The sequence below is a fragment of the Rhinolophus sinicus genome, chromosome 14, assembly GCF_057876585.1.
Source record: "Rhinolophus sinicus isolate RSI-liver-muscle chromosome 14, RSI-T2T, whole genome shotgun sequence".
Classification (NCBI taxonomy): domain Eukaryota; kingdom Metazoa; phylum Chordata; class Mammalia; order Chiroptera; family Rhinolophidae; genus Rhinolophus; species Rhinolophus sinicus.
Window position 1 is genome coordinate 185,939,532 of NC_142514.1, and position 14,700 is coordinate 185,954,231.

Here is a 14,700-nt window from a genome sequence, read left to right on the forward strand (position 1 = left end):
AGTGACACCCCTGCTCTAGGAGCTGAGCCCTCGGTGAGGGTGGGGGTGGGGTGGGCAGCAGCAGCTGGGGGTCCTCTGCAGCCGGGGAATCACTGCCGTAGGGAGCAGGGGCGGACGATCAGCGCTCCGGAGCTTCCGTTTCTTGATGGGGGTTGGGCTGCCCAGCGAGCCCCCACCTCTCCACCAGGGGACCAAGATGACACCTGCTGCGGTCCTGCTCCTCCCAGGAAGAGACCCTCTGCCTGGGTTCGGGGGGGGGGGGGTGCCCAGGGGCCCTGTGTTCTTGTTGCGGGGTAAGGTGAGGGGAACCTGTTCCCGGCTGCAGCCTCTGCCTCTGGAGTAGAGCCCCACCTGCCTGAGCTGGCGTGCGGGTGGGTGCGAGGGGGCCGTCTTGGTTCAGATACCACAGCCTTTTGCCCTTATCAGCCTTCACAGATTTTCTTGAATAGGTGTTTCTTCATTTGTTGTTTGCTCTTAGGATCGTCAGAGGCTTTGAATAGTTGTGAGTTTTTTAAAATGTAGTTTTCACCAGTTTCACTGGGGTTAGCCGAGGTCCTCATGCTGTCAGCTGGAAGTTGATCACCCACAATCGAGGATTCTTGAGGAGGAAATACTAGTTTAGAAGAGAAATTCGATGAAGTGACCATTAGCTTCCTCTATCCGTGTCAGTGTTTTCAAGTGTCCTTTAAGATCTCTGTAAATTATCTGCTTCCCCCAAAATGAGAACATTCAGGGAAAAATACGTATTTGAATTTTACTCTCTTCCACTGCTGCTTCTGATCACCACGGCCGAGTGTTCCGATTCTGTAATGGCTCACATAGGCTTTCTAAGCCTGGGAAGTCAGATTCTGATACGTGGTGAAGTTAACTTGGGCTTGCAAAGGGTTAGTTTACGAATGAACTTTCATACACCACCTGTTTATAAACTGATTTTCTAGCATTACCTACATCAGCCACTTTTCTTATTTTGAATGTCAGCTTGATTATTTCTGAAGTGTACCTGTATCCCTTCCTTTGTCCTCTAAAGAGAAAAGCTTACGGTGAAACGGTGGCAGATGATTTCAGTCGTTTCAGAAGGGTTTTGCGCCGTTGAAACCTGACAGGAGGCAGGAGAACAGTCCATTTCCTGTGACGCAGCTCATGGCCGTGTTCATGTGCGGCCGTCACATTGCAGTCAGGACGAGCCCAGAGTGGGGCTGCGGGTCTGGCTTCACTCTGCTCGGTGATGTCCTCTGGAGGCTTTCCCACTTGGCTAAAGAAATAAGTCTTCTCAAGCTTCCCCTTTCTACAGAAGGCTTAGCATTTGTGAAAAGCCCATTTTATGTAGTTGACTTTGAACCAATTACTCAGGCTAACAGGTTGGCCTGGGGGTACCAGCAGCCTTTTCCCGGGGCGCCCCATAGCCTTGCGGACCTCCCCCGAGGAGAATCAGCTTAGTCAGAGAAGGAGGCTGCGTACAGGGTTGTGGCCTTCTCGGACTCTTAGTTTGCTCTCTCCAGTGCTTCTAGGTCACATGTCTGCTAGTCAGCTGAAAATGTCTTTATCCACTTGGCGTCAGGATCCACGTTCAGAAGAATGCCTAGAACTTCCCTGGATCCTGAGAAGGCGGGCTGGCCATGTGTCAGGGCTCAGGTGGCGGGGGGCAGGTGGTCTGAGTTAAGGTAGCAGGTGGTCTTAGGCTGGTGGCTCGCCCTCCTTTCTCTGCAGGGTCAGAGGCCTCTACAGCTGCGGGTGCCTTTGTGTCAGGGCGGAAGAGGCCTGATGAGAGTCTGTCCTAAGGGATCTTTCTCTGTTCTGTTTTCTAGGAATTCGCAGCACTTACTAAAGAACTCAATGTATGCCGGGAACAGCTCCTTGAAAGGGAAGAAGAAATTGCTGAACTGAAAGCAGAAAGAAACAACACCAGGGTTAGTTGGTGCATTTTTGTCGTTTGACGTTTCCTCGGGGTCACTGTTGGGGTCAGTGTTGCCGGCCGTCTTTAAACTCAAGAGACCATCCACTCTGGTTTTAAACACAATTGCAGCGTTTTCCCACTGACTCGACTGTGACTGATCAGTTGAGCGTTCTCATACCTTGCTTGAAATTCATGGTGAGAATGAGTGATATTTTAACATTAGGGGTGGTGGGTTCTGAAACTCTAGACTGAAAGGGAGTCAGACTGCTTTCAGCGTGAGATGGAAGGCAGTTGTTTGCCCCAGAATCACATGTGCAAGGGAAAGTGTCCCGTAAACGTGTTCTCCCTTTCCTTGCAGCTGCTGTTAGAACATTTGGAATGCCTCGTGTCCAGGCACGAGCGGTCTCTCAGGATGACAGTGGTGAAGAGGCAGGCGCAGTCCCCAGCGGGCGTGTCCAGCGAGGTGGAAGTACTGAAAGCTCTCAAGTCGTTATTCGAGCACCACAAAGCTCTGGATGAAAAGGTGCCGGTGCCACGGAGTCGCTCTGGGTTGGAACATGGGCCGTGTTGCTGGGCGGGCGTCAAGTTTGTTGGTGCAGCTTTAGTTTACTTTTAGTAGCTTTTTGAATTCTTATAAAGAAATTTTTCCTGTAAGAAGACAGAGTTCTGTATAGGTAAAAGTAGTAGTTGGCATAAATGTCTTACAATTTATTATATTCTGTAAATTGATTTGTCATTAAGCATTGGGTGATATAATCTATTTAGGGGGAAGATTGTTCTCAAACTTAAGATTTAAAGCTATGAACAAGCATGTTCTTGACATTAGCATCAGTGAAAGACAGTGAGGTTCTGTTTTGTTACACTGGTGGTGTATTAGGGTGGCTGTACGGTAAGAACTAAATAAACACATATACAGACTCAGCCCTTTTATTTTCAGGTGAGAGAGCGGCTACGAGTAGCACTTGAAAGGTGTAGTTTGTTAGAAGAAGAATTAGGTGCCACACACAAAGAGGTAAGCTCAATAAATCATCATATAGTTTGAATTGAGGGTTTTTAATTTTATCCATTAATTTAAAAAAAATTATGGAGGCTGTAGTAGTGGATTATCAGCTGTTATTTGTCTTTCTGATGTAGGACACACTCCGCTGGGTCATTTTAATGACTAGTAAACTAGACTTTCATTTGCAAGTCGCAGAATCTCTTAAGTCCCCATTTGTCCAATAGATAATAAATTCTGATTTTAATAACCTGGTTATATTCAGGATGGATAACATCACTATATAGATTCTTCTTATGCTATGTTTACAGTTATGTTTTTCCAAAAGGAGTTTTGCTGTCTTATTTCTTGACTCTCATACTCGACTTTTTGGTTTTAGCTAATGATTCTTAAAGAACAGAATAATCAGAAAAAAACACTGACAGATGGGGTGCTGGACATAAACCATGAACAAGAAAATACGCCGAGCACGAATGGAAAGGCAAGTCCTTTCTCCCTCTTTTTCTAATTCCTGGGTCCACAGTCCACGTGCGCGACTGTCTGGGAAACTTGCCACAGCCTGTTTGGACCTCGAGTGGTCATGACTGTGTGTCGTCCAAAAGATTGCACCAATTAATTTTGATTCTCCCTGTTTCCCAGAAGTGCCTTCTTTCCTAGCCCCCCAAACAGCTGTTTAAGAATGTGTTTCCCCATCAGAGATCTTCGGATGGTTCGTTAAGCCACGAGGAAGACCTCGCCAAAGTCATCGAGCTACAGGAGGTCATTGATAAGCAGTCACGGGAGCAGAGCCAGATGAAGGAGCGTCTGGCTGCCCTCTCCGGTCGTGTGACCGAGCTGGAAGAAGACCTGGACACCGCGAGGAAAGACCTCATCAAATCTGAGGAAGTGAACACAAAACTGCAGCGAGATGTTCGTGAAGTGAGTGAGAAGAGCAGCTGCAGTGCTGTCACTGAGTTGAATGTTTGGGGTGTTTTGGTCTGATGGTTTTGCTCATTTTGTCCCTGACTCCCTCAGTTGCTTTCAACCTTTGCGAGATCGTGTAAGTTAACAGCAAAATGGAATAGTGCTGTGAGACTGACAGGCCACCTCCCATTTTGTGGCGCAGTCTCCCTTCCCCGAGGTCTTTAAAGGTGGACACCTGGTCCTGCTGGTCCCTCGGACTGGCGGCCACAGAATGGACATGCAGCCACCTTTCTGGCTGAGCTGCTGTGTGACTGTCATGCCCTCCCTGCTTTGTGGATTCCTCGTTCCTATGAGTTCTCGGCTGTCTGAGTTTATGCTTCGTATGCTCAGATTTCCGTCTCCTGCACACTTAAGCAAGGCAGTGTTGACATCTGTTGTCTGCTAGTTCAGTTAAAGTGGTGTGACCACCGTCCATTGACCGTTCAGGGAGCGAGCGTCATTGGTGGTCTAGTCTTCTGACGTCCTACTCCTTGAAGGAATTAATAATGATATTGAATATTGGTGGTCACACAAATAGTGGAGTGGAGTTTGCTCACTCTTGGGTCGTCAGGGTCACGCTGAAAAAAAATGTAGAAATGCACTCATTTCTGGCACACGATGTGTATCTATAAGGATGTATGAGCAACTCTGTAACTGTCATGAAAACCAATGACAGCTGATACTTTTCTGTGGCACCTCCTCCTGTCGCGTTAACCTGTCCACTGTAAACAAAACAAAACACCCCCCAACGCCCTCCCCCATGAGACCATGTCAGACAGAACCTCTCAGGAAGACCCTTTCAGACCTTGAGCGTGTACGTGGACCAGGTGTGCTTTCTGTTTAGTAGCTCAGTGAGGCTGATTTGTGTAAGAATTCAAAACAAAGCACAATATTTGCATGTATAGTAAAACCTGTTTAGTTACATGATTCTTTGGCAAGAGGAGATTATTTATATGGCAAAGTTTAATATGCAGAGAATTTTGAAATTCTTGTTTTAAGACCCATCACTTTTTTTTTTTTTTTTTTGGCGTCAGAACACAAAGCACCCAGTTAAACTTGAATTTCAGATAAACAACAGATTTTTTTTTTTAGTATAAGTATGTCCCAAATATTGCATGAGATAACTACAGAATTACTTGTTTATCCGAAATGCAGCCGTAACTTCGCAGGTTTTATTTTTTTTTAAGTTTTTTTTATAGTTTTTAATTAGTTTTAGGTGTACAAAATAATGTACTAGTTAGATGTTTATACCCCTCACAAAGTGATACAGGACACATCCCTTTTAATATTAAGACTTCTCTAGCATTAGTTACTTAGTAAACAGGGAGGTGCACTTGGCTGGTTTCAGTGTTTGATACTATGTGATATAACTTTGTTACGAAATTAGGCTTTAGGAGGTCAAACTTTGACTTCGGTTTCCATTGTTAGTATTATCACTTTAATTTTGTGGTAATTGGATAAGATTTCATCCAACTGTTATCCAAGAAAAAGACAGTGAGGTTCCACTATTGTGTCCCTTGAGGGGCCACGCCCTGTCCTGTGTGAATCTGCTTGTATCGTGACGCCAACAGTGGCATCTTCGTTGCAAAGACCTTCACGTGGAATTCTAGCAGCGCTGGGCTATTTTATTATACACAGTTTTTAAAATACAGTTGTACCTCAGTTTTCGAACGTCTCCGTTGACGAACATTTCAGTTTACGAACGCCGTAACCCAGAAGTAAGTGCTTCAGTTTTCAAACACGCCTCAGAAGTCAAACGTGTCATGCGGCTTCCGCTGAGTGCAAGATCCTGAGGCCGAGCTGTCGGCTGTCTTCGAATGTTTCAGAACTCGAACGGTCTTCCGGAATGGATCACGTTCGAAAACATAATACGACTGTATTATGTAGAAAAGGCCAAGCTTGGTTAACTGTGGCCAGACATAGTATTAAGACAGATGAGTCTTTGCTAATAGTATTTCGGTGCATATTTATGTGCGAGGCAGGCGTGTTTCGTTCACACTGGAGAACATTGGCCTCTCTAGCAGCGTAGTTTTGGGAACACTAATTTTATATTGGATTTGAAAACTAGGATTTAGTCCAGTTTTTTTCTCTCTTAAGTATACTAAAGTGTTCTATATTATTTACCTTTTTTCCCTCTGAAATACCTAACGTAGGCCATGGCCCAGAAGGAAGACATGGAGGAGAGAATCACTACCCTTGAGAAACGCTACCTCGCAGCACAGCGTGAAGCCACCTCTGTGCACGACCTTAATGATAAACTTGAAAATGAAATTGCTAATAAAGACTCCATGCATCGACAGGTAGTGGTTCTTATGGAACTTTGTCAGGCTTTGACTGATACAGTTAAAGACCTTTTTCCTGTGATTTTCATGGTGGAAATCAAGTCCAAATGTAAAGTTTGTATGATGTTAAACGGTTATATTTGAAAGTGGGGGTTACTTCAACGGACAAGTTTTAATCATGTAGCATTTTCTATAACCATTTTGTGGAGCTACACTCCTTGATTCTTTCTTGTGTTTTGTTTTGTTTTAACTGAACGTTAATTTGTTGCTTGTCAACTTTTTTACCAAGTGAGCAGAGAGTAGCAGAGAACTTCAAGGCAGTTGGCTGGCTACTTGTTAATAGCTGGGCTCAGTGTAATTAGAGGAAAACGCAGAAACGCGATCTGTGGTAAGCCATCACTGCAGCGCTTTCTCTGCCGTCTCAGCTAATCCCGAGTCACGTGGGAAAACCAGATCCAGCTTCTTGAAAATGCAGTGAGTTTGTCTGTTAGGGTATAGAGTGTATCGTTAGACCCAAAAGAAAAATGAAAAATAAAATACTAGGAAGCTGTTGTAATTACGTTGTGGAAGGATGTTTAAGGGCAGGTAAGATGCGCACAGTGGTGACGTTAAAAGGCAGCTCACAAACTTCTACGTACGACATTTTCTGAGGGGTTTAAGGCATAGCATGTTGTGTGACGTTTATACACAGTTATATGCACACAGGAACAAGGAGAAAGCTGCATATAAACAAATACTAACCTCTCAGGAGCCTGAACTTACAGATGATTTCTAAATTTTCTTTAAAAAAAAAAATCTTTTGGCTACATTTTCTACATTGAAGTTTTTCTAGAGTAAGGATTTTTTAAAAAGAATAATCACATGTTTACAAAAATAACTGGAGTGGCATTTGATGAGGCACACTCTTGGAGGGTCAGTTTTTCAGAGGAGATGGGAGCCGTGGTGTGGCTCCCTTCTGTGAGGATGGGTCTGATTCCCTTTAAGAAGGGTTAGTGCTGACCCCTTCTTTCCTGAACTTGTCGATAAGAATGAGTCAGTTCCTACAGAAAATGGATTTTCTCTAATGTATAGGAACTTTTCTTTGGAAGACTTCTTTAAAGATATTTAGGAAAAGCAAACACTTTGGCAGGAGGTGTTTTGCACATTGACATCAGGCCCAAGAAATTGGGTGTGTCCTCACAGGGAGAAAAGTGTCGCTGGGAGCTGCCACCTGAACAGCAGTGCTTCCCGCGGAACTCATTTCAGTGTCTGCATGAAGATTTTGTTCTAATTTATTAAAAACAGAAATAGCTGGATTTGCTACAGTTGATGCTGTGCTCTCTTCACAGACTGAGGATAAAAACCGGCAGCTACAAGAACGGCTAGAGCTGGCGGAGCAGAAGTTGCAGCAGACTCTGCGGAAAGCGGAGACACTCCCTGAGGTGGAGGCTGAGCTGGCCCAGAGGGTGGCGGCGCTCTCCAAGGTGCTGCCCTGGGTCCCCTCGGGCAACGCATGGGGTTGTGGTGGTGGTGGTGGTGGTGGTTTGTTTGTGATCCTTGTTCTTGTGTCTGCTCGCCTCAGTCTATGAAATAGCTCAGCCTTCTTTTTAATGTCATTCTGTTTGAGATTGGTGCACTTTTTAAATGTCAGGCATTACCCTCTTTGTTGTCCCTAAATTAATTTTCCTCCAGTATGTCAGATCTGTTCTGTTTGTCCCCAGTGTGCTTGATCTAAGAGTCACTGCTTCTTACTGTGTTTCCCCAAAAATAAGACTGGATCTTACATTAAGTTTTGCTCCAAAAGGCACATTAGGGCTTATGTTCAGGGGCTGTCATCCTGAAAAATCATGCTAGGGCTAATTTTCTGGTTAGGTCTTATTTTCGGGGAAACACGGTAGAGTTAAGTCAGCAACTCAAAGCAAAAACTAGAAGCTTTATGTAAAAGAAGGATAGAGTTTTTCTCAAATAGGAAAAGACCATTCTCTTCTCAAGACAAGCAAAGTAAATTCGTAATAAACAGATTTTAAAGTAATTTATTCATTCACTTATTTAAAAAAATATTGCTTGGACATGTGCAAGACACAGTGCCGGCCTCCCTGTGCCCCCCGTGCAGCGGCGGCCTGCAGGTGACCAGGCGTTTCAGAATAATTGGGACTGGCTGGTCTGCACGGGAGGTGGTACACAGCCACAGCCAGCCCTCCTGGGCTTAGCAGCGGCAGCCCTGCAGTGCCAGTCGGCGCCAGCCGGACAAAGGAGCATGCCCCGGGCCGGGGAGCCCCTAGGGGCACCTCTGCCACTTGACCTGGCTCAGATCAGTGCGCCTAGGGCAGGGACAGGCCGCTCTCGTGCAGGCTGACGTTGGTCGGTCAGATGGTGCAGCTGTCCGACCTTCCTTAGAGCTGGCTCGTTGCTGACAGCAGTGACAGAGCCTCTCGTCTTCCGTCGTGATCTGCGTTTAAAGTCTCGGTTTCTTTTCTCCCTGGCATCTCTCCTGTCCCTGGTTGGCCTTGTAGTCTGACCTTTTGTCTTCTGGAAGCTCTGCTGCTAAGGAAGCTAAACTGTGCGAGCTCACTTCCCAGCTTAGGAAGGTAGACCGCGCCCATGGCTGTCGTGCGCTTGCCGCTTCCCGCTCTCCGTGGACTGAGGATGGGGGACATGGGAAGACACGGACACCGGGCACGGGGCGGGGCAAGCACACTCGCACCAAGCTCATCACCCGCACCAGCCATGCCCCAGACCACCCACACGAGAGTGCGTGCGCCCCAGGCCACGGAGGACGTTGGCCGTGTGACCTGCGTGGCTGGAAGTGGCCCCGCGAGCATGTGGTGCATGTCCTACCCGGCAGTGCGCATGCGCTCCGCGGGTGTGCGTCGGCGGCTGAACTTACACTGTGTTTGCTGACAGGCGGAGGAGAGACATGGCAACATTGAGGAGAGGCTACGCCAAATGGAGGCGCAGCTGGAGGAGAAGAATCAGGAACTGCAGCGGGTATGTGACCTCGAGCTGGGACCTCGATTCTGAGTGCTTTCTGTTTAATCCTTACGCCATGAAAAAAGGGGGGCTCTGGCACCCACACTTTACAGGTGAGGAGACCGAAGTGCAGGGATGACTGCAGTGCCCAGTCCCACGGCGGATCCTTGTGCGCTCGCTCCTCCTGCCTGGGCTGCAGCGCGCGTCTCCGCCTGGCCACGCTGCCCTCCGCCCAGGAGGAGCCCCGAGCCCTGCCCACCACGCCCACCATCGCAGGCTGGGCTCAGGCCACCCCTCCTGACGGGTGTGGCTGCCTGATCGCCCTGCCTGTCCCCTCCACTTGTCTTTTGTGTTCCTGCAGGATTGGGGACGAAAACAAGCTTTTTAATCCATGAAATTAATGGTAGTTTTGTAAAACATAGACTTACCAACTTTGTTTCTACATTTTAAAATGACTTGAGGTAATTATTTGTAACTTTTTAATACAAATTTTCATTACAAAAACTCAAGGGATGTAGGCGTATAAAGAAAAACAGGCGAAAGCCTCTGTTTCCACCGGTTTTTTTTCCCGAAGTGAACTTTTTTACCTTTTGCTTTGTAGATTAAATTCTTCCTCCCACTGCCCGAATCCAGACCCAAGCTCCTATTGACACGTGGGGAAATTCCTCCGCCAGCATGTAGATAAGCTGATCCCCATAAAAATACGCTCTTTTCTGCATGTAAGGCTGCCTCCTGGGTCCGCCTGCCTGTTACTGATGGGCGACGTTCCTGCGGCCACATCAGTGTCCCTCTGAACAGAAGCAGTGGGACCTTCCCATTAGCGAGCTCGTTGAGACGTGTCCCAGCGTTTCCCTGTGCCCGTGTCCATCCTGGTAACCGTGCAGAGTCCACTGTGAGGGCAGTGGGAGGCACGACCTCGGGAATGCCAGCACGTGCCACTCCCGGCACTCGCCCTTGGCACTTGGGAAGTGATTCCCATGCCTTTGCTTGAAGCTGCTAAGGTTTTGTTTCTCTTATTTTAGGCAAGGCAGAGAGAAAAAATGAATGAAGAACACAATAAACGGTTGTCAGACACTGTTGACAAGCTTCTTTCAGAATCTAACGAGAGGCTTCAGCTTCACCTTAAGGAGAGGATGGCTGCCCTAGAAGATAAGGTGGGGGTCCCCACGCCACTGACGCTTCCCCCCCGCTGACAGACGCGTGGGGACCAGTGTTCGGCAGTACTTAACCGTTAGAAAGAACATAAAGTATCCTTTAAAGTGGGAGAATACAGCTGTTAGCCACTCACTGAATTGCCTTACCGTTTGTCATGCCCTGCACAGTTCATGTACACAGAAAATTATTTATCCTTCTTATTCTCTAGAACAGGAGTCAGTAAACTGTTCCCTAAAGGAGCAGGTAGTAAATGTTGATGACTGAAATAATGTCATGCTAATTAATAATGAACACAAAGCAGCCGTAGACAATATGTAAATGAATCGGTGTGGCTGCGTTCAGTAACATTTTATTTGCTGCGAGAGGCCGTGGGCCAAGTTTGGCCCACAGGCCCTCATTTGCCAGTCCCTGCACTAGAATCCTTTTGGGGGCCAACCCTCATCACCCCTTTGTTGGTCTTGCATTGGAAGTTAATTTCTGTCTCATTTATAAACATAACATCATAGGAGTCTGGTGGAATAGAGAGGATGTAATCAACTGAAAACAAACAGCTTCACATTCCATCTCCTGCCTTCTCTCTTTTCCTTTGGTTTGGAAAACGTCTCAGCCCAGACTTGTGCTCCTGTCATCATGGAATATTCTAGGTGTAACCAGAGAGCAGAGGTGGCCTAGAATCTGTATCAGAGAAGCTCGAATGGGGCCAGTGGGGTTCAGATTCGATAAGACCCGGCCTCACGTCACCAGTGTGCCTCGAGAGGAGGCCCAGAGCCTTCCCTGAGGTGTTACCTGGGGTCATGCTCGTTGAGGGAGACCAGTTGCCACTATGATTTATATGAGACGTTTACACAATGCCCATTATGAGATGCATTATTAAGAGACCAACCACATAGCTCAGTTATCTCACGTCATCCTGGATCAGTGGGCCAACCTAAGGTAGGAAGGAATATTTTTATCTGAGATTTGAATTATGCATTTGAAACTTGTGTCAGGTTTCCCCGTGACCAGTGAATTGCAGGAGCTAGTACAAACCAGTTTAACTGATTAAAACGAACTTACACCATGAACTTGACATAACCTAACATTTTGAAAATCGATCAGAGAAGAAAATTTAGTATGTACAAATTATTATTACAAGTTATTCTGGCCTCATCGTCAGCATTTCCCTCTGGGAGTGTGGTACTGCCCATTAGTACGTTCATATGGTCCATTCCTTTTCTGAGGTGTACTTTTTAGTTTAAACAGAAACGTAGCCACATGGTATTACATGGAATGTCTTCAAGAGTCAACACTAAAGGACTATCTGTATCTTTTTCAGAATTCTCTATTACGAGAAGTTGAAAATGCAAAAAAGCAGTTAGAAGAAACTCAACATGATAAGGTATTTAAACCTCTGAATCATTTGGAAACGCGTTCCGAGCTGAATCGAGTGGAGTTCGTCGTTACTGTAATCACTAGAGATGCAGGGCAGACGCTGCGTTAGCCTTTCCTTACGCCTAGGCCGCGGCTGTAGGATTTCTAGCACTCCTGTGGATTTGGAGCGTGGCGGTGTGTGTGGTTCAGAGTTGTGATTCCTTTCTGGGTTCGTTTGAAATCTGAAACACTGACGAACCTTTCATGTAGTACAATTCTGTCCAACAGAAAGAGAATGTGAGCCATGTAGGCAATCTAAAATTTTCTAGTAGCCACGTTTTAAACAGTAAAAAGAAACAGGTGCAATTAACTTTAACCCAATGCAGTCAGAATGTTACTTTGTCGTGTAATTCATATAAAAATTAATGAGCTACTTTACAGTCTTTTTCTCATTCTAAGTCTTTGAAATCCACTGTGAGTTCTCCAGTCTCAGCACATCCCACTGTGGAGCGGCCCCCTTTGGGGTGCTCCGTAGCCGCATGTGGCCAGCGGCTCCTGTGTGGGACAGCGTGGACCCCCAGCTTTCTGGGTGACTTTAAAAGCGCTTGTCAGTCTTACTGTTGCTGTGCTCTGGACAGAGTGAGGTGGAGCATACAGACGATACAGATACCTTCCGATACTCTGTGTGTGTGTGTGTGTGTGTGTGTGTGTGTGTGTGTGTGTGTGCGCTGCATGTGAGACAAACGGGGAGAGCTGGGCAGGGGAAAGGGAGCGTCGTTCACACACACACTCCCCCCCCAAAAAAAAAACTCTGCTTCCCTTTACAGTTATCAGTTAGTGGCTTGGTGTTTCTCCTCTGAAAGCTTCTGTGACTGAGATGTGTCTTTACGATTAGGGCTTCTAAAGTTAGTTTGCAGCTCTGAGTGTTTCTGTTTAGGACTCCTGGAGAAAACTGTCTCAGAATTGAAATGTTTGATATGTATAACTGCTAATTTAACCCACTGTGGTGAGGTTCAACACTTGAGCACACTTGATGCAAATAATTCTAAATCATGAGATAGCTGCACTGTGTCATTTGCTGTTTTGTAGGATCAGCTCGTACTAAACATCGAAGCTTTGAGGGCTGAGCTGGACCAGATGAGGCTAAGAGGTGCTTCCCTTCATCACGGGTACGATATTCACCAATGACCGATCCATCTCGGCACCTGGCGTGTGTGCACAGGGCATGTCCTTGGCCTGTGGGCAGTGTCACTGGACAGAGCTCGTGGTCCGGCCCCAGGGCGCTTGGAGCTTACTAGCAGGCGAGCGGCAGAGGATGTCACTCCAGAGGTCAGGTTTGGTGCCTCCGGCAGTGGGAGTCATGTCAGTGACAGAACCCAAACACAGGAGGACGTTTGGAAGGTGGGCTGATCAGGTCATGGCTGGGTGTGTTCACTGAGGGATTGGCCGTGTGGGGAGGAGGACGGAGCCCAAGGCACCGGGTGACGCACCGTGTACCTGGGAGTGACAGCCACGTCTACAGGACACTGGGGTCACCAAGGGGGCGACTGCACCGCAGGGATGGGAGGGAGTCCCTGAAATCCGTGTGTTCAGTGCAGTACTTACCCTTTTTTATATTTCTTAAGAGACTCTGAAGCTTAATGACATGGAGTCATTTTAAAATCTATTGAAACCTGACTGAGCTGGCTGCTGTGGGGGTGAACCCCCCGGCTTTGAATGACTGCCCAGCATCCGGGTTTTCTTCTTACTCATCGTTATAGAGCAGTCATTCCCGTTAAGGCGTTTAAAATCTTCTTTTGATTCTTTTTGGCAACTGGTCATCAAGTGGGAGTTAAACTTCAGCAGAAGTTATTTCCTGGTTAACTGGCGATGCCGACATTCGTGAGGCTGCAGGAAACAGACTCCTGCTGGAAATAGCATTTAGGAGGAAGCTCAGAGCCTGTGCATTTGCGAACTTAGGGCACCAGGGAGGTCTGGGGGATCTTAGGGCTGTCCCTACTGGACCTACTTCTAGAAAACGAGAGATCAGCGAAGATGGGCACAGCGATGCAGATCCAGGACTTTCCCTGTCTCCGGAACCACTGGGGTAGGACTTCATGGAAGAGCGTATTATGCTTCCAGAGAGGGACACGGGAGGCAAATCAGGACAAAGATCATTGATTTGCCCATTAAGGTCATCGAAGGTGAAAGGCCAGTGTAATCAGTGTGGCAGAGGCAGGCCCCCTGCTAAGGGATTAAAGAAGATGAGATGTGGGTTTGATTTGCCGGTAAATGGAGGAAGGAGCAGTGGACACAGTGTATATTACTCTCTGGGGAGTTTGAGTGAGGAAGGGAGCCGAGCCGGTGCGGGATCCAGTCCTGGCCAAGGTCACACATGGCTGTGTGGTCCGGAGACAGTGGGCAGGAGAGGCAGGGCACGGAGGACGGGGTTTGCTTCAAGGAGCAATGAGATCTAGAGGTCTCCTGTCAGGGGGCCTAGAAGAGCAGTTGTGAGGAGTCAGAGTGGGCGTGGGCTGAGGCGTCGGGTGGGGAGGCGTGAAAAGCAGCCGGCCGAGTAGCTCAGTTTACTTGGCGTGACTTCACAGTGCAGTCAGTCAGCTTGGTTTTCTGATCTTCTCCAGCAAAAAAGATAGCCCAGCTTGAGGAGTGGAAGCCAAGCTGATGGACGGGCTTCCATAAATAGATTGGGCATATAGTACAGGAAAGGGCCGTGGGTCTGGAAGTGACTGGCTGCAGAGTGGCAGTGGGTTTGGGAGGAAAGCAAGCCTGGAAAGGTATCAGAATTAGGAGGCACTTGTGGACTGCAGAGACTCCATGAAGCTCCAACATGACGTGCAGGAGGTGCTGTATGTGTAGCTTTCATCTGCTTTTGAAATGCGTCATCGCCCCAAAGCCACTGCTACACGTCCGGCTGAAACAGACTGAGCAGTGTCTTCAGGAATAAGGGGATAGAGGAAGTACAACGACAGGGAAATTCCAGACTGGGATATTTTATAAACTAGTAATAAAATCGTATGCAGCGCTTCAAAACGCCATTTTTCTAATGACTGCACAGGTGAGTGAACCAGAAGTAGGTGAGGCGGCGTGTCACACTGGCCCTGTGTGCAGAGGTGTGGACAAGCAGGAGGAGA

The 14,700-nt window shown here is 47.3% G+C and overlaps 1 protein-coding gene across 11 annotated transcripts in view; it reads left to right on the forward strand.

Moving 5' to 3' along the window:
- PPFIA1 (PPFI scaffold protein A1) overlaps positions 1-14,700 on the forward strand; it is an 83,913-nt gene that overhangs the window by 32,538 nt on the left and 36,675 nt on the right. For 8 of the 11 annotated variants that reach the window (XR_016018427.1, XR_016018426.1, XM_088789771.1 and 5 more), the window contains 12 exons: positions 1,806-1,907; positions 2,253-2,417; positions 2,832-2,906; positions 3,271-3,372; positions 3,588-3,809; positions 5,987-6,133; positions 7,444-7,578; positions 8,608-8,682; positions 8,999-9,082; positions 10,087-10,218; positions 11,535-11,597; positions 12,659-12,738. Coding sequence is in view for 9 of the 11 variants with exons in the window: in XM_088789771.1 (XP_088645897.1) it covers positions 1,806-1,907; positions 2,253-2,417; positions 2,832-2,906; positions 3,271-3,372; positions 3,588-3,809; positions 5,987-6,133; positions 7,444-7,578; positions 8,608-8,682; positions 8,999-9,082; positions 10,087-10,218; positions 11,535-11,597; positions 12,659-12,738 (1,382 nt within the window). In the remaining 2 variants the exon portion in view is untranslated. The remainder of the gene's footprint in view (positions 1-1,805; positions 1,908-2,252; positions 2,418-2,831; positions 2,907-3,270; positions 3,373-3,587; positions 3,810-5,986; positions 6,134-7,443; positions 7,579-8,607; positions 8,683-8,998; positions 9,083-10,086; positions 10,219-11,534; positions 11,598-12,658; positions 12,739-14,700) is intronic. The other 3 variants (XM_074336872.2, XM_074336874.2, XM_074336875.2) reach the window with 1 other exon arrangement.